This window comes from Ceratocystis lukuohia (genome assembly GCF_044167205.1).
Source record: "Ceratocystis lukuohia strain C4212 chromosome Unknown Supercontig1_pilon, whole genome shotgun sequence".
NCBI classification, from domain to species: domain Eukaryota; kingdom Fungi; phylum Ascomycota; class Sordariomycetes; order Microascales; family Ceratocystidaceae; genus Ceratocystis; species Ceratocystis lukuohia.
This window is the reverse complement of record NW_027263520.1, coordinates 2,892,862-2,916,773: the sequence shown is the minus strand read 5'-3', so window position 1 is coordinate 2,916,773 and position 23,912 is coordinate 2,892,862. Positions and strand designations below refer to the sequence as shown.

The 23,912-nt window shown below is 50.1% G+C and overlaps 7 protein-coding genes across 7 annotated transcripts; 4 read left to right on the top strand and 3 right to left on the bottom strand.

The window, feature by feature from the left end:
• Positions 1-59: 59 nt before the first annotated feature.
• HOO65_010732 (GRIP domain-containing protein) lies at positions 60-2,006 on the top strand (the record flags this gene model as incomplete). The annotated part of the gene is made up of 4 exons (XM_071005602.1): positions 60-102; positions 276-430; positions 493-1,493; positions 1,610-2,006. The coding sequence occupies 4 exons, from the start codon at positions 60-62 to the stop codon at positions 2,004-2,006; spliced, it is 1,596 nt and encodes a 531-aa protein (XP_070862554.1).
• A 360-nt stretch (positions 2,007-2,366) lies between these two features.
• Positions 2,367-3,542, bottom strand: HOO65_010731 (uncharacterized protein; the record flags this gene model as incomplete). The annotated part of the gene is made up of 2 exons (XM_071005955.1): positions 2,367-3,435; positions 3,526-3,542. The coding sequence occupies 2 exons, from the start codon at positions 3,540-3,542 to the stop codon at positions 2,367-2,369; spliced, it is 1,086 nt and encodes a 361-aa protein (XP_070862553.1).
• A 1,277-nt stretch (positions 3,543-4,819) lies between these two features.
• On the bottom strand, positions 4,820-5,654 carry HOO65_010730 (Protein get-1; the record flags this gene model as incomplete). Its single annotated transcript, XM_071006105.1, has 2 exons — positions 4,820-5,199; positions 5,309-5,654. The coding sequence occupies 2 exons, from the start codon at positions 5,652-5,654 to the stop codon at positions 4,820-4,822; spliced, it is 726 nt and encodes a 241-aa protein (XP_070862552.1).
• Positions 5,655-6,370: 716 nt separating this feature from the next.
• On the top strand, positions 6,371-7,522 carry HOO65_010729 (Protein ECM9; the record flags this gene model as incomplete). The annotated part of the gene is made up of 1 exon (XM_070999786.1): positions 6,371-7,522. One exon carries the CDS (start codon positions 6,371-6,373, stop codon positions 7,520-7,522), a length of 1,152 nt encoding a protein of 383 aa, XP_070862551.1.
• Positions 7,523-11,415: 3,893 nt separating this feature from the next.
• On the top strand, positions 11,416-13,019 carry HOO65_010728 (Aspartic-type endopeptidase ctsD; the record flags this gene model as incomplete). The annotated part of the gene is made up of 2 exons (XM_071005737.1): positions 11,416-11,604; positions 11,667-13,019. The coding sequence occupies 2 exons, from the start codon at positions 11,416-11,418 to the stop codon at positions 13,017-13,019; spliced, it is 1,542 nt and encodes a 513-aa protein (XP_070862550.1).
• Positions 13,020-15,348: 2,329 nt separating this feature from the next.
• On the top strand, positions 15,349-17,262 carry HOO65_010727 (Vacuolar amino acid transporter 2; the record flags this gene model as incomplete). The annotated part of the gene is made up of 3 exons (XM_071005616.1): positions 15,349-16,296; positions 16,359-16,521; positions 16,592-17,262. The coding sequence occupies 3 exons, from the start codon at positions 15,349-15,351 to the stop codon at positions 17,260-17,262; spliced, it is 1,782 nt and encodes a 593-aa protein (XP_070862549.1).
• Positions 17,263-20,187: 2,925 nt separating this feature from the next.
• Positions 20,188-21,799, bottom strand: HOO65_010726 (GTP-binding protein rhoA; the record flags this gene model as incomplete). Its single annotated transcript, XM_071005736.1, has 5 exons — positions 20,188-20,343; positions 20,418-20,552; positions 20,635-20,832; positions 21,372-21,399; positions 21,732-21,799. The coding sequence occupies 5 exons, from the start codon at positions 21,797-21,799 to the stop codon at positions 20,188-20,190; spliced, it is 585 nt and encodes a 194-aa protein (XP_070862548.1).
• Positions 21,800-23,912: the final 2,113 nt, after the last annotated feature.

The window sequence follows — 23,912 nt, the reverse complement described above, 5'->3', positions numbered from 1 at the left end:
ACTACTCTCGTAGCCCAATAGCCGTTTCTACAGACGGTCTTTTCCAACCCTCACCAATAATGTCTCCGGCACCGTCTGATACCGTCAGCGCTGTACCAGCTAGTAGGATCCCCTCGTCATTCCTCAATAATCATGAAACCGCACATAATATCAAGGTCTCCTGGCCGCTTGCAATTAAGTCCAAATACCAAGCAAATGCCTGCTGCCTTGCTTCCTCAGCGAACATACGCAACCCCGCCTACAGAGAATCAACTGGCTGACACTATAGCTTCAAGCTTCTGGGGCTGGGAAGAAGAAGAACAACAAAAAGAAGTCCAAGAACGCGAAATCCAAGGATGCAACTCCCATCGAGTCCCAACCAGCCACCGAGGATGCACCTAAAGCCGACGCTGAAGTCATGGAAAGCGAACCGGAACCCTCAACACCAACGGTATATCTCTCACCAATTCACGGCGATCGCAGTGCCCCCTACTAACGCTACTGCTGTCCTAGACCCAAGAGATTCCAATCCGGCCCGCGTCGCAAGAAACCACTTTCGATACCTCGAACACCAAGCCAAACGGTACTAATCCCAATCCCCACCCCGATCCCGCATTACAGGCAGACAACCAGGCGCCCCTTCAAGACGAAGTCGAAAAGCTGCGGAGCCAACTATCAGCACTCCAGGAATCACACGACGCTGAAGTAGCGCAATTGAAGGAAGAGATCGATGAATCTACGGCAGCCAAAGAACAGGCCGAGGAGCAATACGAAGCTCTACGAGACCGAGTGGAAAAGATCAAATCAACTCTTGCCGAGCGCCTCCAAAGAGATCGAGTCGAGCTAGAAGAGGCTAAAGAGCGCATAGACGAGCTGGAAGCCCAAGGCGAAGAACTGCGCGGGCAAACGGAGGAGTCCAACAAAAGAGTAGAGTCTCTAGAACTAGAGCTACAAGAGGCCACCCGCGAACTCACAGGTCTCCGCAGCAGAAACAATTTGTCGGCGCAAAACTGGAGCAAAGAAAAGGAAGACCTGATGACTGCGAACCAGCGTCTGCGCGATGAACTCCAGTCTACAACAAATGCCATGAGCGAGTGGGAGGTTATTGCCATGGAAGAACGTGCTCTCAAGGACTCATACGTTGATAAAATCACTAGCCTGGAAGAACAGCTAGGCCAACTCAATGAGGCGTACCTATCCATAAACAGCATCAAAGACACTCAGGACCAGTCAATCAGCAGCCTGCAGCGCGCGCTCTCCGAGCTACAAGATACCCGAAAACGCGAACTGCGTGATATGGTAGAAACGCACGAGGAGCAATTCAAGGCTCTCAAGATCGCAGCGCAGGGCGTTGACAAACAGCTGGCCGCGGCACTAGCGGAGAAAGAAACTCTTAGCAGAGAACTGCAGCGCACTGCACCATTTGAAAAGGAAGTCAACGAGAAGAACCTCCTGATTGGGAAGCTGAGACACGAAGCTATCGTGCTGAATGAGCACCTAACCAAAGCTCTACGGTATCTAAAGAAAACAAAGCCACAAGACCAGGTAGACAGGTAAGGAGATGATGCCACCCAAATTTGCACTCTTCACACATTGTTGTTGGCTAATTTTCATCCCATTTCTTTTACAGGCAAATCGTTACAAACCAGCTAGTGCATTTCCTATCTCTCGACCGGTCCGACCCCAAGCGGTTCCAGATTCTACAGGTCATGGCGTCCTATTTACAATTCACAGACGAAGAGCGTGAGCAGGCTGGTCTCGCCCGCCCAGGTACCTCGTCCAACAGCCTGCGTCTGCCTGCATCACCATTTTCTCGCACCCCAAGTAGCCCGTCGCTACACTCGGACTTCTTCTCGGATCCGTCAGCCTTGTCAGCCACCACCGGCGCGTCCAGCAAGGAGACCCTGGCAGAGCTGTGGGCTAATTTCCTAGAGCGCAGTGCTGAGGAGGGCGGTGGCCCAGCGGGTGGAAAGGGCCGGCAGGGAAGTGTATCAAGCGTAGGCACCCGGTCCGATACTCGAGGATAATTGTCGTTTTCTCTTACATCATATGGCATCATGGGTTCGTAAGCATGTTGGTTATCTTAATATTTGAGGGCTGTTGAATAGCCCCGCCCAGTCTTTACAATTATTTGCAGCCTTCGCAGTTGTGAAGTTCTACATGTTCGTAGTATCTCTTTGAAATGGGCAAGGACTCGCCGTGATTACCACGTCAGGGATATTATAGATATGCCGATCGAAGAAGGGTCTTCCTTTTTATGTGCAATTTCTACTCTTCAAACCACATATACACACAACTACTCTAGAAACACCTTGGACATTTGTTGGGCGGAAAATCAGATCTATATAAAGGTAAAAAAATAAAAAAAATCTTATGCCAGCAGCTCGCTAGGCCGCAGACTTTTCGACCTTGCGGCTCTTGGCTTTTTGCTCGGCCTCGGCCAGCCAAGGATTCAAAATATTGGTAGCATACTGATGCGCACTACGCGTGACAGCCGAGACATCTATTCTGTTGTTCTCCAATGCATCGTTAACGCTATCAACAACCTCACGTTCCTCCATAAGCTGTTGCGTGACTCGAGCCTCAGAAGTCCAGTACGTATTCGCATGATCGCGTAGCTGGCTGTTGCGAGAGACTGTGTTTTTTAGGATGCCGACGGCATTCACCTTGGCAATCACGGTAGCCAGAGACTTGTTCACAGCCTCAACGCGTACCGCGGCTGGTGGAGCCTCAACAAACGCCCTATTCGTCGCCGTCAGGTACATGAGCGTACCGAGCACGGTGTTCACTAGGACCAGTCCCAGCAGGCGCAGCGTGTTGGCGCGCCAGTGGAACATGTCAAGATCGCCAAGTCGCAGCGCGCGGGCATTGGCCTTGTGGTTATATGCCTGTACATTATACAAGTCGACCATTGCGATTAGTATGGATGCTAGGACTGTGGGATTGCGCCAGCGAAGCGTCCACGGGCCAGCCAGAAGAGGCGAGGTAGCCATAGCAATGGCCAAGATATTAACAAGGTGAGGGGCGACAAGGGCAGGCAGAGCATAGACAAAAAACATGTCGGACCGCTCACTAGTGCAAAAGACGCAATCAGCCATGACGGAAGGGCCGTACTTGAGGTACAATAGGCGTGACTCAAGATTGACGAATCGCGCACGGAGAGCTTCATCGGCAGGACTGAGTGGATGGATTGTAGCGAGACGGTTGAAGAGCACATCGGCCGGGATCTGAAGACGCGAGTTGGTTTGTGTGAAGACGTTTTCGGGCACGCGCAGAAGCGCCTGCAAAGCAAAAAATACGGAGACAGCCCCGAGGAAGACAAGCCCATAGTAGGCACGGATAGGTAAGGGTCGGGGCGTCAGGCCGTGCCGTGTGGCAGCGGTGCGCTGTGATTGGTAGTATGCATAGGCACGCGGGATAACTAGTGGGCCAAAGAATATGGCAAGGCTCTTAAATCTGGCAATGGGGATCAAACGAGAGGGTATTGTGTGAGCAGTAGTTTCCAAGAGATGTTAGCTGGGAGATTGGGAGGGGAGAGCAACTCACGTCACCCACAGCGACATCGTGGCGATAATGTGGGTAGCTAAAGCCTGCAGATAGAGAGGGTCCAAAAGGCGAAAAAGAACAGCACGGTGAGAGTACGAAATAAAAGAAAGTCAATTCACACCCGGCCTGGAAGACAAACAAAGGAAAGGGCTGTAAGCAACAAAAAAAATAGCAATGTTTACCCGGTGTTTTAGTGCCGGGCTCTAAGCAAGAATGTTGGAGGTTGCCGTGGTTGATAAAAAGAACATGTGTCAGCCATCAGACTCCCTTGAATGGTGAGCCAGACAGCTCCAGGGCATTTAGCTCAGTGCTGAAAGGCCTGTAACGGGAGTAACCCTTCTGTATTTTCAGTGCAGCACGACTAATGCCAATCACTACACGCTCTCATAAAGAGCTTATGAAACTACACTCTTATAGGCCTCCATTCTCCAAGTAGCTAACTCTATGTTGTTTTACAACTTGCTTTGCACCGTGTCTTGCATCTGTAGGAACTCGCTCGTTGGTTTTTATATGATATCACCAGCCTCAGTCATCTCGGTGAGTTGCCGGCTAAACCCTTACAGGTTCTGCCCCACTCTGATTAGTCATTCCACTCATTCACGACCCCACAAATAAAACATTTATCTTTGTCGCTCATGTCGCGGAGCAATTTTTTTTCTTTCCTTCTCTTCACAACTTCACGCATGGTTTTTACCTCCCAAAAAACAAGTCGATACATCGATTGTCCATCGCGAACGTCGACGACGCTCAGAATTGACGCCATTCATGACATGAGATTCTCCTTGGTACCAAGCCAAGTCGTGCTTCAACCCTGGTCTTTTATTCAAGACATGTGACAGCATGCGAATCTTGCGCTATACTCGGCGTCGAATCTCAGCAATCTGGCGTCGTCTTCTGTAAAACTTGCACACAAGAAATAACAACAGCCACAAATGTGAGCGGCGCTTTCGAAGCTTTGGTGATCTCTTCAGTGGTCATCACAGTCAAATTTGCGCCAAGAACAATCCTCGCAAGAGGAGAATGACTCCCTTGAGCATTCGTCTAGGTCGTGTTACAAAGTCTCAGCTTCTAGCCATGAGGAACTTTGCGTCAAATCAAACCAGATACATACCATCACCGTAGAGAATTCTGTCGTACATCAACATCTTTGCCATGCCAAATGATGGTGACTATAAATTTTACCTAGGATAAGTCACATGTGTGTCTTTTGTTGATTAACCCTAATTGTGTAACAGCAGTGATCCAAGAGATCCTAAATATGTACTATATTCTTGTGGCAATGCGGCCAATTTTTCTATAACTCCTTTTTTTCTTCAACGAGCACAGTCTCAGTCTCACTTGGCTGTGCATCTGCTGGCACACCAACAGGAACCTTCTTCTTGCTTGCCACCGACGTAGCGACAAACGTAGCGATAGCAACGAGTATATCTGATACGAGCTTAATGGCAAGGGCACAAGAAACCTGCCAGGTCCCAATGCTCACACTGCCCAGCGGAGCCTTGGGTAACGAGAGGAACCATTCGGCGTAGTAGGGGAACAGGTTCTTAGGCAGCCAGAACATGGGCTCACGCGAGAACCAGAAGGGGATGATATACTGCGGAGCACGGGTAATGAGCAGGCGGACGGCGTTGATAATGGTGTTGTACTGGGCCTGGACGGCGTCGAAGCTTTGCTCTGTGCAAGAAAAAACAGGCGTTAGTGTACAGTGCAATAAGCTCCAGAAAGACAGAACCAAATAAGGAGCACTCTCTAGAAATCAAGTACATATGTGTATGCAACATACTCTTCTTCTCCAGTCCCTCATAGAGCTTATCGTGTTTACGGCGCAGTCTAGCCCATTTGGCAAACTCGTCCTGGCTGCTAGTTGCCAGCATTTCCTTGCGGACGGCGAGATATTCGGTTTGTAGCTTTCGTTTTTCAGCTGCCATCTGAGCAGGCCCGATGGGGAGCAGAATCAAGATACGCCATAGCTGTTGTGGTTGGATGGAAGTGTTAGCAAGCCGTAGACAGCGAGATGGAGGGGGGAAAAGTTTACTGCGCACCAGATTGTTAATGGTAGTTGTGCCAATAGCATTGATCAAATGCACGACTACCTCCAATAGAAGAACAACAACCATAAGAGAGATCATGGTGACAGGCTTTGTGTTGGTCGTGGGACCAAACGTGGCGAGGGGAGACAAGAAACCGAGAGAAAGGTATCGATGGGATGTCCGCAATATCCTCAACTGCAGGCAGGATACAAATGTAGTAGCGGTGGGACAAGAGGGGCTTTGCAGCCAGGAAATGTTGCCTATACAGCAGTGATGTTGGTGATTTTTGCAGTTTGCAGGTGACAGTTTGGCCTAGGCAACTTCAGCCAATGAAGGAGCTGGCCTGCTAGGATGGTGGGTAGGCGATTAATTGTGGGGCGACTTCAGTGATGTCAGTGTTCGTAGCCTTGTAGACCTTGTAGGCCACGTCTCAGCTTGAGTATATCGTAAGTACATATACCACATACTATACTTGTTGAGGGAGAAGCGCAAATAATGCAGTAGCAGAATCAATAACCTAATCTCAGTGGAATGAAGCATTTTTTTTAGTTGAATATAAGAAGTAACATAATTTTTTGGGTACTTGGTACTAATACAACTACTATTATTACATGGGTACAAGCTATATGGCGGCGGCATGTAGCTTTAGCTTTGTCTCTAGATACAATGGCCAAGCTCGTCTGTAGCCTTAGACCTACTATTCAGCAACACAACTTTGCAATATCAACCCTCTGCTGAGACGTGATAGCATCACCTAAATTACTACAATCGCCCATTGTTCCCTTCCTCATCTATTACTAGCTAAACGCATCTCCATGTCCCGAGCTCTAGATCCCAACGCCATTGCCGCCCTGAAAACTGGCAATCACCAAAAGGTCTTCGATGAAATCGCCGATGTGTTCACCTACGCCCACAATCCCCAAATAACTGCGCGGCCATGCCTCATTGAAATTGAAATTCTCAGCGGCTTCGGTTTTGACCCCAGTAACAACGTCCTCCGGGATCAGAATGCCGTCGCAGTTCCCAAGTTGCGTCTGGTGCAGGCGTTCTTCGTGGCGCGGGGTATTCTGCAGCAGTTGCGAGAGCCGTCGCCCGCGGGCTCAGACAGCAATTCGTCTGGTGAGCAGATCCATCGGGCTACAGCAGTTTGCCTTCTAATGGACGCAGAGAATCTGACGGCAGCAAACATGCGCAAGAGGCTGATCACACGGCAACTGGCATCTGTGTCAACAGCAGCGTCTACCTCCGACGCAACCTCTGCCCACAATATTGCGCCCACTATTGTTTCGTTGCTCCGCCGCGAGAAGTGGCTTTTGGACAGTCTTTTGACGAGCCGCTTACACCGCCATACCAAGTCACCTACGCTCTGGAACCATCGGCGCTGGCTACTCAAGCTCCTTTGGCTTCACGGGCTAGAAAAAGATGTTGACACAGCGCAGGATCTACTAGATGTAGTGTGTGTGTCAGGAGAGAGACATGCACGAAACTACTATGCATGGAGCCATGCGCGCTGGGTAGTGCGGAATTTCCAGTACGTAACAGAGAAGCTAGTCGAGATAGCCAAGAGCTGGGCTTGGAAGCATCACACGGACATCTCGGGCTGGTCGTTCCTACTTTTTGTGCTAGAGCTTCACAACAAACTAGCGCTGTCAGTGTATCGCGACACGCTACGGCTCACGGAAAGTCTCCAGTGGCGCAACGAGTCGGTGTGGTGGTTCCTGCGGACAGTGTCAGCGGGAAGGCTGCTGAGCGATGATAGGGAGACATTAGAACAAGCTAGGGAGGCGTTTGTCTGTTTGGGCACAAGACTGTTTGAAGATGATGTGGAACATATGGGCGATAAGCGTGAGGAGGGTAAGAGACACGAGGATAGCGTGAAGGGAGCCGGTTGCGATCGGGCTAGAGAGGTGTGGGAAAGGGCCAAGACATGGGTTGAGAAGTACCGGGATTTACCGAATATGGCTTGACGGACGTGATGAAGCTTATGGCAACGCGACAGCACAGCAGCTAGGCGTTCCCATGGACTTGGTTGTCTCATGTTGCATGCATGTCTTAATGTGAAAAGCGGCTGACAGACCTAGCCCAGTCTCGAACACCCACACAGATATTGACTGATCGACTAGCTGTGGGTAATATTCCAATAGAAGCCATAATATGTTGCAGTATTGGTGTCAGCTTTTAGCTGTCAACATCTGAGATCTTTTCGGCTACAGGATGGACCAAAAGGAAGGGAGGGGAGCAATGGGTCTAGCAGCAGGGTGCTACGCCGACCGAGCCCAAGTACTACGATGTGTTTGCGTTGGGGCCCAAAAATGGACGACAATCTCTCTTTTTTTTTATCAGCAACAAAGCTGACGATGAGATGAGATGAGATTGAGAGGATAGAGGCAAGAGTTAAATTTAAAATTGATCCAGGCCTAGCATCTTTGCTTGGTCCTCCTCGATCTTCAAATGCCCCCCTGAAAGAAATGGGTTGTTAGTGGCGCTGTTAGCGTCCGAGCCCCTGAGTCTAAATCACGAGTTGCCAGTAATCCTAGGCATATACGACTGACTGATGATGATGGACGTGGCAAAAGATGGGCCAGGTTTCCCTCCTGCTGCAGTTTGTAGATCAGAAACAATTGGACATGTAAGGATTGTCGGTATTTTAATGTCAGCTTTTGTTAGAGGCTATAGTGGCAATCTTGATAACTTGGCTTGCTTGCTCAACCTGAAAGGGCTACGCTACCAAGACATGGGATCTCGACTTGTTCCTTGTGTGTGTAAGCCCCCTTCCCTGTCCCTCCCTCCAAGCCAATGGCATCAAGCCACCGAAGTCAGGCAAGGCCGAGTCACGCTGCGAGGCTTCGGACTTAGCACATGGGGAGGGAGGGAGGAAAGTGTGAATGACAGGAGAGGGGGAGAGAGCAGCATTACAGGAGGAAAATAAAGGAGACCCGACTCAAGACAAGAAACGCGGGATCTTGAAACAGTGGTTCGGGCAGTGCAGCCAACCAACCGAGCAGAACGTGCAGTATAGCGTAGAGCAGTACTGACAAGAAGAGAGCCGGGGGATTGATGCCATGTGGTGGTACATGGTGGTACATGCATACGGGCATACACACACACACTCACGTGCAGCGCATTCATGTATACCCAGGTACAAGTACATGCATATGCATGCTGTCCGTGTTAGTGTGTCCAAGTATGTAAGCATTGTGGTACACAACCACACTGACCCCACACTTTTATATCTTGCGGCAATAAAATGCAAAATCCCGTAGCCAAGCTGCGAGATATGGCTGACTACTGAAACGAAAGTCTTGTTAGGTGGAATTTCTCTAGGAGAATTTCCACTTGGCTGTCCTGTGACGTCAGATATGTTGCGAGTTCTTAGCGAGAGTATAGTAGACAGGACAGGGTCTATGATCCTTAAGGGTTACGGCACGCTGATGTAAACCCTATAGTATGGTGTTCAAATTTTCGCCAGGTCTTGCCTAGGTCTGTCCCCTGGACATGCCAGCCCACACAGTCAAGCCCCCTTCGTCGACGGAGACATTGCTTATGGTGTTTTCCTTTTTCTGCTTCCTCTTGACATTCTCTAACACGGGCTTACGCTTATGCTTATGTGTGTGTACGTGTATTGTGTGTCAAGTCTGTGTAAGTGATACCGGATAACAGCGGCGGGCCGAAGAAGCAGAGACTAATATGCCTAGCTAGCGGACAAACTTGACTTTTTCGAACTAAGTGTTCCTGCGAAGGAGAAGGGAGAGAGGAAGTATAAAATGTCCTCAATCGGCCGAAGTTGACAACTTGGCATGCCCCTGGCCACATTAGCACTTGCTCATGGGTTAAACTTGCTGATACTGGTGGGTGGGAGAGAACAATAAATGAGGCACAGAGCAGTATGCTGCCTGTCTCTTTTTCTTCCTTTTTTTTTTTCCCCTGCCTTTATTTATTCTTTGTTTCTGATAGTTTACTCTAGGGCTCCTTGGCACGTCTTAAAACTGGATTGGTATAGTGGTTATAGCGCAAGTGGCTGGCCTGGAACGAAACAACGCATCCAGCCCATCAACTCTGCTTTGCTTTGCCGTAAATCGCTTTGCAGGGCGTCCTAACTAAGGCTACAGGCATTCATGCACTGCTTAAGCTTACAAATCGGTTCGGAAACGTCGTAAACTGCCAACCCAGGCCTGCCTGCATCTCTCTCTGCAAGCCCTTTTTATAGAGTTTGTCGCGACAAGATCGACAGGTACCTTGTCCTATATGTTATTAGCTATAGCACTGTAGGCTATCAAACTACACAGGAGCTCTCTTCTTAAGCCTGCATGCTATTGCAATAAGAGGTCGCTTTCCAGCCATTTTACGCGTGCTGGCATCTCGGAGGCTCGTGCCTGGATCTGACTATAGCGCTGTTGGTTCTTTTTTTTCTTTTCTTTTTAAAGTTTGACTCTGGCCGTATTGAAACGCCAGGACAAACTTCTCGGTCGTGGTCAGATGCTTACTGGAATATCTTAAAAGGCTCGCAGCCCCTAGACTGACCTGACTGACCCGCACTATCCAAGGGCCTCTTGGATGTACAGAGGTGGTGCCCGACATTGAGATTTGCTCTTTACATTAGAGCTTCAGCACACAACAAGCAGTGAGGACAAGCGAAAGTCACTCCGTTCCCAAGTCGTCTTGCCCTGTCAGTCTCTTTGTTCTTCTGCGCGGCCTTTTTGCATTCCTTGTTGACCTTGGCACTCAACTTGTTTTATTCCTTTTGTTTGCTTTTGGTCTTTTTGCCTTTTCCGCTTTCTGCCACAGCGAGGCATGACAGGGCTTCTCTCATATCCAACCGTCTGGTCTGTTTTTAATAGCCTTTATTTCCTTTTTTATGTCTTCATGCGCTGGTAGTTAGGGGCTTTGTCTTCCCGTGTCTCTCCTCCGCCGTCTTGAGCAACTAGGTCTCTTCTCTCTCCCTACTTGTTTCGTCAAAGGGAAAATCTCACCCGCCTAAGTCCGCTTTGAGTTCTTCAACCTCTTGCCATCCATTCCCCGCTATCTCTCTCTCCCCTGTTAAAAGCCTTGCTCTTCCACTTTCCACCAACTACAGCCAAACAGCTAAACTAGACCAAGGATCGCCCTTATCCCTTGCTATACTGTTTGCTCCTTCTCTTCCTTCGCCCTAAGCGAAGCTACAGAGAAACAAAAAGTCCAGGCACTCGCCCCCCCCCGTCCTCAGAGGGTTTGCTTGGCTTATAGGGACCTAGACACCATGCTCTGTCTCTATACCTGTCTCCGTTTTGCTTGAATACTACCCGACAAGCCGAATCTCCAGCCCCAGGCTGACCCTGGCGCTGCTCTCCACTTCACCTTACTTTTACCTCACTTCATTATTAGCCCTTTTCCGGAGGCTGTTGACGCAACTCCCTCTCGACTCCTCTCCTTCTCTCCAGTCGCGGCATTCCATATAAGGGCATTCATCTGCCAGCCCTGTGACATCCCTTCTCCCCCTCCGCCTCATCCTATTACTCGCCGTGGTCTTTGCCCATACAGTGCTGCAATCTTGAACCTCTTTCAAAACCGCAGCATATAGAGGGCAAGACGCTTTATGATAAAGAACGGGTTGGCTGCTCCGTCATACTTGAAGGGCTTGAGCTCCCTCTTCTCTACTTCACTCCCTTATCGTGTTTATGAGATAGGCAAGGCCCAAGTGGAAAGATAACCTCTCCGGTCCTTCTCTTTCCCCTGCGCTTAGCGAATTCTCACTGCATCAACCAACCGATATTATTTGTCGCGGTCGTGTGGTGTGATACGACTTGCTGTCAAACCAGACGGCTGTCCCACGCAACACAGATAACATACCTGGCCATCCAACTTGGAACAAAAATCAGTCGCAATGAGAACTTCTACCCTTTGTATCCAGGCTTTGAGCCTCTCGTCCTTAGCCTCTGCCTTCTACATCTGGAAGCCTTGTGTTGACGGCTCGTGTGCACACAAAGCCACTGCGGCACAGGCGAGGGACAACCTTGACGCAAGGGAGAAGATCGTGACTCTAGACTTGGTTCAGCGAGCCCACAACAGCCCTGTAAGTGCCCCTCCAACAGCGCCTTGAACTACAGACTATGACGTATACTGACGCCTGTATAGCGCGCATCTAAAGGCCGTAAACGCCCGACGTCACCAAGAGTTGGCTTTGAGAAACGAGACTCTAACCAATATGAGATAATGGAAGCTACCACCCCGTCATACTCGTACACCGAAGGCATCGACCAAGACGGTACGGACCTGTCGTACTTTGTGGCCGTGGAAGTTGGATCGAAGAAGACTTCTATGTACATGCTAGTAGATACTGGGGCTGGAAGCACGTGGCTCATGGGCTCCACATGCACGACAGATGCCTGCGAACTCCACAACACCTTCTCAGCCAGCGAGTCCGACACATTCAGCGAGAAAAGCGACGGCTTCAATATTTCCTACGGATCTGGATCAGTGACAGGGTCTAGTGTCGAAGACACGCTGGATGTTGGCGGCATTTCCATAGAGATGGTTTTTGGTCTTGCAAACTACACTTCTAGCGACTTTGAAAGCTTCCCATTCGACGGAATTCTTGGGTTGTCGCTCAATGCTGGAAGCACTGACAGTTTTACTGAGAAGCTTGGAGAATCCTCGGCGATCAGCAACAAGATTTTTTCCGTGTTCCTGGCTCGTGCTAATAGCGGCACCAACAACGGCGAGCTTACCCTGGGAGGAATCAACCGTGAGCGCTACACTGGCGATATCACCTACACCAGCATTGCTTCTAAGACCAGCGGAGATTGGTCGATTCCGCTGGACGGCGTGTCTCTTGACGGTGGCGATCTGGGCGTCTCTGGCCGCATTGGATACATTGACACGGGAACCTCGTATGTCTTTGGTCCTCCCGATGATGTTAAGAAGCTGCATGCCATGATTGATGGCGCAGAGAGCTCTGATGGCTCGCAATGGACTGTGCCCTGCGACACGGATAGAGACCTGGCCTTTGGGTTTGGCGGCAAGTCGTGGTCACTTGACAAGAGCGATTGGATTTCGGAGGAGCATGACGGCAAATGCTACAGCTACATCATGGGCGTTGAGGTTGTCAAAGGCGGTTGGCTGCTAGGCGACGCATTTATTAAAAACGTGTACTCTGTCTTCGACATTACCAACCGCCGAATCGGCTTTGCCAAGGCCAAGCAGACGACCTCGACCTCAGGCTCTACCAGCACCTCACCGACTTCGGGCTCATCCACAGTTACGCCGACTGCCTCTGCGACCGGAAACTCGGGCTCGAAGAATGGTTATTCGGCGTCGGCGTCGTCGTCGTCTGTAAGCACGGCCACTGCCGAGGCACAGCAATCGGAGGCTACGGCTGCCACTGGCACTGCTGTTGTATCGGAGTCAGCGGCCTCCGGTGGGCTGCTCCCACATAATCGGCTCTTCGCATTGGCCATGTGTCTTGCTCTAGCTGTGCTAGGCATGTGAAAAGGCATTTGTTTGTCATTTCCTTCTGATTTCTTGATACTGGCCACACCACGTACCCCCTTCTATTCGTTGGTTGATGTCGAAAGACCACTCAACCTGTCGGTTTCATATCTCTCTTTTGCTCTATCCCGGTGTTAGCATGGCCGGCTTTGTTGCGCTTTTATAGCACAACATTGTTGTTGTCATGCACAACCTGCATAAGCGAGCTGTGAGGGAAAACCTCTCCCCACCTCTCCTCCCGGCCTTGCATGGAGGCGCTGGCTGTTGGCCAATAAGAGCGCAATCTGCAGTTTTTATTTTTTTTTGGGAGGGGAAGGGGTGCTCTGACAGTTTAAAAATGCAACTGCAGCTTTGATATGTCAAACAGTCAGGTGAACCTGGGTTGTTGCCTGTGAAAGGGCTCTACCTAACGTTCCAGTACTATTGGCAGAGCAGCACAGCAGAGAGAATACTGGCCAGCACCTTCACCTCTATTTCTGTTTATTTCCACGGGTGTGGCCTTCTAAACTCCGGCTCAAATTTGGTTTGTCTCTACTTTCATATGTCGCTTATTTGATAACCTGCATTGTGTATTTGCTTTGTTTTCCTTTGTCCCCCTTGATTTTCGGTCGCATCCCCAGAGATTGTTTCCCACTAGCCTTTTCTTTGTCTGATACTTTTCTCCTTTTTCTTCTCCTTTTCTGGCTCGGAATACCTTGTTGGCTGCGTCTTGATGGCACATTTGTAAGATATACTCAGTACGCTTGTAATACCAATCTATCCACTTCCTGCTAGTAGCTTTGTCATCCCGCAAAGTCACAACGATGTTAGTCTTCCAATTGTCACCACTTGCATATTGATGCGGTCATCTGAATGGCCGGCAAAGCCGCGCTGCAAACCGGGCAATTGTGGAATTATACTCCTGTCCCACAAATAGACCGTTCACAAACGGCACGGAGGGTTGTCGCCAATCCTGCTTATGCTCCCAAAATAGGCTCCGCGCTCCGTAGCAAGATGAGGACCAAGTGAAGGGTCGAAAAAAAGCATCCGCACACGGCGCCATCCCCCATCCCCTTAGACCGCGTCCAGTCAAAGCGGGAAGTATCAACTAAAGAAGGCCCAAAGAGGGGGGTGGAGGAGAAAGGGGCAATGAGGGCTTTTTATTAGCCGGAGCAAAGCAGACAGCAAAGTCGTACTAAACTAGTAACTACTCTAAATTCACGATGATTTCAGGAGAAGACAGGCATTTGGTGCGTCTGAAACTGCAACTGCTTAATTCGGGGTCGGGCAACAGCCGTGGCCCTTTTCCCTCCCTCTGGCCCGGGAAGGCCAATCACGGATTCTGCCACTACTCTGGCATCACCCGTCATTCCGTCCATGTTCAGCCTTGTCGCTCGCTTCCTTTGCCCTGTCTGCCCATGCTCTTGAGCTTGTGTTCATTTTCTTGCCTTGCCCCAATTTTGTCGCCTCCTTCCCTTCCCCCCTTTTTCCTGCTTTGGCGGGCCTGTAGCTATCCAAGCTTCTCTTTCTTTGGTGTCGTCTTGTCTCTTGTTGTTTTTGCTAGGGGGAGGCAGAGCTCGACCAGGGTTCCATGGCCTAAGCTTAGGGGAGTTTGATCGGCCTGAACACAGGTGACGGTCTGCTATTGGCTGGTTGCCCTTCCTCTCCTTCTTCTAAATGTCCTTCTTTGTATTCTTTTGTCGGCCTTTTTGGGATTCCCACTGAGCTTTATTTGCCGCTAGCCTTACCGCCAACTTTGTTTTTGTGAAAGGGACGGAATTACGAAAACATAATCACCAACTTTTCTGGTCATACATCACGCTACGCCAACTATATCTAGCCAATATTCTTTCGTCGTCTCCACCGGCTGGCTCATTGCGGCTCTTTTCTACCCTAGACTAGCCTCAACATTGAAAGGCCATTTACGTTCTCATTTGCGTTGCTTTAGCTTCAAGCCCCGACGTAGCCGGCTGCGAGCGTAGCCTCCTTCTGGAGTCTTCGTCTTTCTTTTTTCTTCAGCCCAATTTCGGGTCTATCCGTTTCTTTTGGCTATTGAATAGCTTGCTGCCTTATAATTTTGTCGTCTTGTTCGCCCACGGCCCCCTCGCACCCCCCCCTCCCTCCTCCCCCCTCGACCTAATATTGAAGTCCCGTCTATCTATACGTTTCCCATAATACTGGTGCCTGCTTTTTTCTCTTGATAATATTGACCCCCCCCCCCCTTCCCTTCTCTTGTTTCCTTGCCTGATTCTGCTCTTGTCCTTGCTGAACACTATATCTCCTTGTTCTTCCTGTCTTTGATTCCCTTCAGCTGTATCTTCCCAGACAAAATGCTACAGGTCCCCTACCAATGAGCGGCAGCAGACTTAAGTTTTCCCGGAACCGGCACCGGAATCTCCTGGCCGGCCATGGATCAACAAATCCCGACTCGACCACTGACGCCGACGCCGAAGAACGCGGACTCCTCGACGCCCAATACTCGGACGATGACGGTGAAGGCGACCGCCTGGTGCTTAATGTCGCGCGAACACGCAACCCTCAACTCGTTGCTACACAGCCTGATTCTGAGTCCCCCAAAACACCGCGCAGCGCTCGCTCTGTGCGCTTTGATCTGACGCCTACGTATGCCGAAGCTCCACACACACATTTCCTCATTGACGATGCTGGTCGTAAGAGTGAGGAGGCGATGAATTCGCGCCGGCCTAGCAGCGTCTTCGATCGCGCCGATATCCCGTTCTTTTTCGACAACGACGGCCCCGATGCGGACGGCCCACGGCGAGGCGGTCATGAAATGCAAATGGCGGACAACGCTGTGGCTCAATGGGCTGAGAACGAGCGCAGTCGGCCCAAGTCAAGTCTCAAGAGCGCCTTCATGAATATGGCTAATTCCATCATTGGCGCGGGTATCATTGGCCAGCCATATGCCTTCAAACAAGCTGGGCTGCTGGCCGGGGTATTTCTTCTCATTGTCTTGACTATTGCGGTGGACTGGACTATTCGGTTGATCGTGATTAATGCCAAACTCAGCGGAACCTCAAGCTTTCAAAGTACGGTGCAATATTGCTTTGGCCGGCGGGGAATGCTGGCCATTTCTTTAGCACAATGGGCGTTTGCCTTTGGCGGCATGGTCGCCTTCGCCATTGTGGTGGGCGATTCCATCCCTGTCGTCTTTCGGGCTATCTGGCCCGATCTAAACAACATGGGCGCATTTAGCTTGCTGGGAAACCGGCGGATGGTCATCACTGTCTTTGTCCTGGGTCTCAGCTATCCACTGACCCTGTACCGCGACATTGCAAAGGTTTGTCCTGTCTTGTGTGTTCTGCGAGATGCTATGCTAGCTGCTAACGTGTGGGGTTAAAGCTCGCAAAAGCAAGTACATTCGCGCTGATTAGCATGCTCATCATCATTGTGACCGTTCTTATACAAAGCCTCCGCGTTCCTGCCGACCACCGAGGCTCAATGACACCTGCGTTGTGGACTATCAATAGCGGCGTAACTCAGGCCATCGGCGTGATATCATTCGGTAGGTGCACTCTGCACGAAATAAGGCCTACCTAGGGGATTCCTTGCTGACTGACGATGTGGTTATCCAGCCTTTGTGTGTCATCACAACTCGCTCCTAATTTATGGCTCTCTACGGACGCCTACGATCGACCGGTTCTCGACAGTTACCCATCTCTCGACAGGCGTTTCGATGATTGCCTGCATGACCATGGCCCTGAGCGGGTTCTTAACCTTTGGCGATAAAACAGCTGGCAACGTGCTCAACAACTTTCCCGCCGACAACACCATGGTGACATTTGCTCGCCTCTGTTTTGGCTTGAACATGCTGACCACCCTGCCGCTAGAGGCCTTTGTCTGCCGAGAGGTGATGGTTGAATACTTTTTTTCCAACACGTCCCCCCCGCCTGTCACGTCATCTTTGGACCCGGATGATGATTCCGCCGAAGATCGGCCGTTTGTTGCCGAAGGCACAGTGCCTCAGATTGGCACGGCCCTCCACGTATTGATCAGCACGGCGTTGGTGGTCGCGGCACTCGGTGTGAGTCTGGCGACGTGTGACCTAGGCGCTATCTTTGAACTTGTGGGTGCAACGAGTGCTTGCGCTTTGGCGTACATCTTGCCGCCACTGTGCTACATCAAACTGACGACCAAGTCCTGGCGAACGTATGTGGCCATGGGTGTGGCTGCGTTTGGGAGTCTGGTGATGGTGATTACTGTGGTTCAAGCATTGACCAAGATTATAATGGGTAAGTTTTCCTGACTTTCTTTTTGCCATTTAGGACATGTTAGCTAGGCTCGGTCGGTTGCTTTGAAGTATTACTAACAATGGGTCATTGAACAGGCGGCAACGAAACAGCCCAGTGTGTGTAAAGACTTTGGAAAACAAAACGACTGCATTCCCCCCCCGGCGTTCCTGTTGATTTCATGGTTCCCCGCAACCTTGTGTTTTATTGCTGTGTTTTTTTCTATTTTTCCATTCCTATACTCTATTGTTCTGATATTTACTTCTCTATCTCTGTTTGGCTTTTATTCCTCCCTCCCTATCTATGTTAATTTCTTGGTAACGGTCGCCTTTTTGTTTCTTTGTCTATTCCACGAAGCGCTTCTAGCTTTCCCCCTCCACGTTAAATATGTCGTATTCTGTATATTGCCGCTTTGATTATGCCTTTACAACTTTCCACTTGACCGCCAAAAGCTCGGCAGACAAGACAGATAATAACTTTGTTGTTTCTTTTGTTGGAAGCAGGTCCCTGTATTAGACCAACTAGCTGGCAATGTGCATCAGGTGACATCATCGGTCTTCCCGTCTAGTGCTGGTTGGAGTCTCCGTTCACCTAGCATTGCTGGGTGGGATTTTGGAGGCACAGAACCGAAAAAAAAGTAAGTAGAACAGCCTTGTCTTCTCTTTCTTCGTCTCCCATCCATCAGTGGAGGTGGACTTTGTTTCATCACATGCCCACGGAAGCGATTGATCCTTGCAACCATTGAGACTGAGGATTCTGGCGTTGGCGACAGTGGGCTGTGGAGAACTTGATAAGCAGTATACGCTTGCCTGGTGATTGGATGGCGCCAGGAGCCTTTTTCGAGCGTGCGGGCGCAGAGTATTTTGGGTTTCTGGAATCGCCTAGTCTACAAGGAAAACGCGATGCCAAATGGGGCAATATACACTGTATAGATCATCGCTCGAACGGCCTCTCTCACCTTTTCCATCTTTGCCTCCCCAAGCCACCCTAACCTATCCGCTGCCTGCCCAAAGGAGGAACACACCAAAACCTACGTTTGGAACGCTCTCTGTCTTGCTTCCGTCTTTCTAGCTGGCGCTGTTTCCCATTGCCTGTCCTCTCTACCTTGGTATTTTCTCATCACTCGAAGAGGGAGGAAGAGGGGGAAGAAGAGGAACAGGAGGGAAGCAACAGAGCAACGGTCTGGCCGCCTATTGGCCCTGGCTTTTTTTTCCGTCGAGCTAGAGATCGATTTTACTTGATAGCTGAGGTATGAGGATATGTAGATGCTATGTACACAAAGCTACACAATGAACATGAGCAGCAGCGTTATGTTATGTAAGGTCGTGAGCATGCGTCTTGTGCGGCCCCATTTAGAGCAAAGCCTGCACACGGACCAGTAGGTCAAGTTCCACGGAATGTACAACCAAGTCAACAGAGAGAATAATGAACAAAGAAGAGGAGAGAAGGTGAAAAAAGCCCAGAAAATGAAGGCAATTAGACTAGTTGGATTACAAAGCCAGCCCTCCCCCATCCTAACCGCAAGTATGCTCTGATCTCCTCTTGCTCTTTTATCAAACTTGGAGGAAACGCTTTTTTTAAGGAACGAGAGAGGAGAGAGTAACAAGAACCCCCCCCCCCCTCTCTTTCGCCTGTCTATTTATGTGAACATCTCCCCACACCCCGCTAAACCCGCGTTTCCTACAAAAACCTCCGTTTTCCCTCTTGTAACTTCTCCTTTTGCTTTCCTTTTCTCTCCCCGTCCACTCTGCCTCTTTTACCGTTTCTTCGACTGCCAACCGCATACATACACGCCCTACTCTTTGCCTCCTACTTACTACCTTGTAAAAGAAACTCAATATGCAGCCTGTCAACTTCCACGGCCCTAGCTGCCCCAAGTGCGGTGCTGCCGCCGTCTCTTCTTCCAAGTCTTGCTCCAGCTGCGGTGCCGTATGTCTCTCCCTCCCTCCCTTGTTGCATCTCGGCACCCCCTCCGTCTGAGTTTGCAGATGTGAGTGATGACTAACAGGCTTCTTGCTCAGGTTTGCCCCAACTAAATACCCTCCATGGGGACTTTTGTTGGATGATTCACAGGTACAGACACTTGCATACATAGACGCACAATACACACTCGTTCGTCCTGTTGGCTGCGTTTTCATAGCATGTAGATGTAGCATTTCATCACGTGGTATCCGCAAGACATGAGACAATATACACTCATTACGTGCTACAAGTAGAGCTACAGAAAAGCGAAGTGTTACTAGACTATCAACGACATGTACATGCACACATCATACTCACGCAGATACATGAATTACATGAATACAGCAACAGGACATCCGAGATAAAAAAAAAGGGAGAAACAGCTAGACACATGAGGGTTGCAAAGAAGTAGGAGTATGTAAGAGAGATGATAATAAAAAAGCGGGAGGAAAAAAGTAAAAAAGGAGAGTGAAAAGAGAAGAACGCGACCTTTGTGAAGTTGTGTGTGAAAAAAAAAAAAGAACCTCGTCTTCTTCCCTTTTGACATGTCTGTTATTTCCAAGACGAGGGTATCATTGATGGGCATTGACGTGACCAACTTAGGGGCAGAGCAACGGTTATCAAGAGAAACGAGAAAAAAGAAAAAAAAACAACAGGGCAAAACAACAGAAAACAAGACAAACAAATGAGGAAAAACCAAGCAGGAAGATATTAACTCTTGACATCCTCTACGCCCACTACCCCCGGACAAGTGAGTAAAAAGAAAACAAGTGCGACATAAACATGGCCAGGCGTCAACAAGGCTTACGTGAAACCAGCCACATATGGCATGAAGGGAACCAAGTGCTGCCTGTTAGCCAACCATGCATGGCGCCAGGGCAAGGCCTGCCTGTATATTGTGGGATACCCTTGGCCGGTCCGTATCCCATCAAAAAACAGGCTTGTTTGAGACAGACAAATCACCCAAGATTGTTGGTCCTTTACAGAATCGCACACTTGCGGTGGGCCTTGCCAGTCTTCCGGGACATCAGAGCAGCGCGGGTAGCATGCTCAAACACCTCGCGAACACCCTCGTTGGTCTTGGCAGAGCACTCGAGGTACTTGTAGGCACCGATTCTCTTGCGGATTTCCTCACCCTACAGAGCGGTTCGGTTAGTTACCAGCTATTAGGGACATGCGGCCTCGGTATCCATCTAGAACTACGACTTACCTCCTCGGGAGTGACGGGCTTCTGGCTGGTCTTGCTGAGCTCCTCAATGGTCTTGTGGTCGTGTCTGAGATCCATCTTGCAACCAACAAGAACGATAGGGAGGCCCTGGCAGAAATGTAGGACCTCAGAAATCCACTAGTGAGAGAGTTAGTAAATGGTTGGACATGCAATTGGAAGCAGTAATGGTTTTGCGAATCGCGGTTTCAGGGTGACTTACCTTCTCAGGAACGTTGTCCAGAGAGTCGGGGGAGTCGACAGCGAAGCAGATAAGAATAACGTGGGAGTCGGGGTAGGAAAGGGGACGCAGGCGGTCGTAATCTTCCTGGCCAGCAGTATCCCAGAGGGCCAGCTCAACGTGCTTGCCATCGACCTCAACGTCGGCGACATAGTTCTCGAAGACGGTAGGAACGTAGACCTGTTAGGCATGCTTGTTAGTTTTCGTTCTGCAACCAGAGATTATCATGTATTGGATGGCAATGTTGTGTAAGTAGAGTATTGTGCAGTGCGGCAGTTTAGAAGAGTTGTCGTGCTATGCATGTTAGGGCACAGACGAGGCTGAATCCGAAGAAAAAAGGGTCGGGATAGATAGATAGATTGGCCCCAATTGTGATTGCGTTGACGCTGCAAACAAGACGGGATGATTGTTTTGTTCATGAGCAAATGGCAATGATTGAGGATCAATCAACACCTAAGCGTTGAAGAAACAAACTTGCATCCTGCCACACGAAACGCGGTGATTGAGATAGAGATAAGGGCGAGCAAATATCTTGAAATAACACCGAGGCCAGTCATATTGGACTTTGTGGGCTCGTTCGGCTCGACACGGCAGAAGTCTTGCATCCGTTACGGGAGGTGCAGACATCGTGGCGTTGATGGAGATGAAGATGGTTGAGACTGTATGTAGGTGGTGTTGGTGTTGGAGAGATGGGCATCTCGTGTTGAGTCAAATCTTACCTCAGGGAAAGTACCCTTGGAGAAGACACTGTAGATGTAATGTCAGCCTTGCGTGTCCATAGTCGTATCGTGGGATGTGATAAGGTTAGACATCTAGCCAAGTCAAAGGGGCGGAGCCACCAACATCTTAGGCCAGTCGCCAGCAAGATCGCTGATGCGACGCATTCCGAAAGGCTCAAGATGATGCTGTCTTCGCACCCGTGCGCCTTCCCAAGACAGCACGATAAAAGGCTGAAGGCTGAGCCGAGCCACGCCGAGGCGACAAGGCCACAAAGGCGACCCGAGCTGACAGTGGGGGTACCTTGGCACGATAGCCGGATGATGGAGATGTGTCGGAATAGCGAGAAGAGAAAGACTTACATCAGCAGACAGGTCTTTCCACAAGCACCGTCACCGACGATAACGAGCTTCCGGCGGAGATCAGACATTGTGTGAGTGGATAGGGGGGGGGGGCTGGCGGGAGATGGAGATTAGGTTAAAAGAGCGTGAACGCGAGAGGGTAAATAAAAAAATAATTGAACGGGCTGAGAAGCTGGTAATCTCAGTTGTATCTGCACGATGGTGTTTGTTCTGAGGCGGGTGGCAGTGGTGGTGGTTGTGGATGTAATGGATTGGTCTCTTTGGATGGGCTGGCAAAGAGAGGAATAGAAAGGAAGAAGAAGAGTGACGACTTCCAAGTGAAAGACAAGTTTATTAGAAAAAAATAGAGGAGCTAGGGAAAAGGAGGAAACAAATGCCAGACTCTTCGGCTTTCAAAAAAAAAAAAATAGGACCAAAAATATTGGGGGGGGGGGGGTCACAGTAGGCAATACGGAGGAAGAGAGGAGGCTAGGCTAAGGGCTGTGGGCACTGCACTACTGCTTGTTTTGGGCGTGGGCAAGGGCGCGTTTTTGTGTGGCTTTAGCAGTGGTTGGGAAAGCTGAAGGGGTGTCAGAGCAGAGGAGACCAAATCCAAGAGAAGAGCCGAGATGGGAGAGAAAGGAATGGGACATGTGGCAGCAGAAGGAGAGAGCGAGAAGCGACGGCGGCCTTGGGCTGGGAAGATAATGGCGGCAGCTTAGTTACTGATGCACTGGTGTTGGGCGCTATGGCAGGATCACTGGAGCACCGACAGCCCCTGGATAGGCGTACGTAGCCACTATGAGATTCTGGACCTGCAACGGCACATGAAGTCACATGGAGCTAGGTGCGAATTTACATGCTGTAAATTTACTTGGTCAGATAGGGGATTGCTGCGTTAGCTGCAAGCCGAAAACACAACGAGAAGTTTGCAATACACTCCAATGAGAATGCCGAGTAAACAGCCCGCAATCCGGATGCCAGGCCAGCGACATCATCGCGTTATATTAGCTGGCCTTGCAGGAAGCGTTGAACGCAAAGGGGGGCCGGAGGCGAAGCTGAAGAAAGAGGACGAGGGACGAGAGGAGAGAGCCGCAACCTATAGGATTGTGCAGTATGCTTTGCAGTGCGTGCTAGGGCAGCCTACAGTGCGCCATGCATAAAGAACTTGCAGCGGGCGACAGGCCCTGAAATGACAAATGCTATACCGCTGAGTGCCGGGAGGCGCTGTTCTGCCAGCCAGCCAGTCCGCCCACCGGCCACTTTCCTACGCCTCTGTATCTTGCCCTCCCATCTTCCGTAATAGCTAAGCAGCAGAGAAGCACCACTCCCATCAATACGAATCCCTTTCGTTCTCTTCTGAATGTCTTGTAATTTGCTGTCGGCCTTTGATTGCACACTTATGTACTAGCCTACAGGCCCCCAAGTCCCAAAGCAGCCTAGCGCATAGGTGCCATTCTGCCACACTAGCCAGTGTCAAAGTCGAAGCTAGCTAGACAAGGACATCGAACCCCCTTAAACTTGTTAGTGCACACATGTATCTGCATAACAGCAGGCTGCAGGCTACAGGTAACAAAGCACAAGCACAAAGGTATCATAAAAAAACAAAAGAAACAAGAGAAACAAGAGAAAATACGCCTGTATTTAGCTCATGTAAGCCCTTCTTGCTTCACACACTTGGATATGTGGCAGGTCGACAGTTGCTAGCTCACTGACTGAGAGGCTGGAGCCTGGAAGGGATGATGTTTGTCCACTTCCACCTGCCCGCCTGATAGGTAGGCGGCCACAGCAGCAAAAATAGAACCTTCTGGCACCCTGTCCTGCTGAGCGAGGGCCTGTGGCTTGAACGGTCACTTGCAAGCTAGAGCCTGTAGCTAGAGCCTGTAGCTAGAGCCTGTCGCTATAGCCTCCAGGCCATTGTCCCTTTTACGCCATACCGACCATCCAATGACGCAACCCTCTGCGTGGCCGCACAGCACAAGTCGAAAGAGATGCTCTCTGTTTGTTTTGGCCTTACTTGTCCGAGATGGCGACTTCAATTCTTCCCTTTATCCTGCTTCCTTGCATTACTCAGACATGACCACGGCATCAGCAGAGTTAAAGCAACCCATAATAAGACGAGGGAACCCAGGTGCAAGGCTGACTACGGAGAGATAAGAGAGATAGGGAAGAAAAGTCAGACAAGGCTAGATAAAGCCCCCT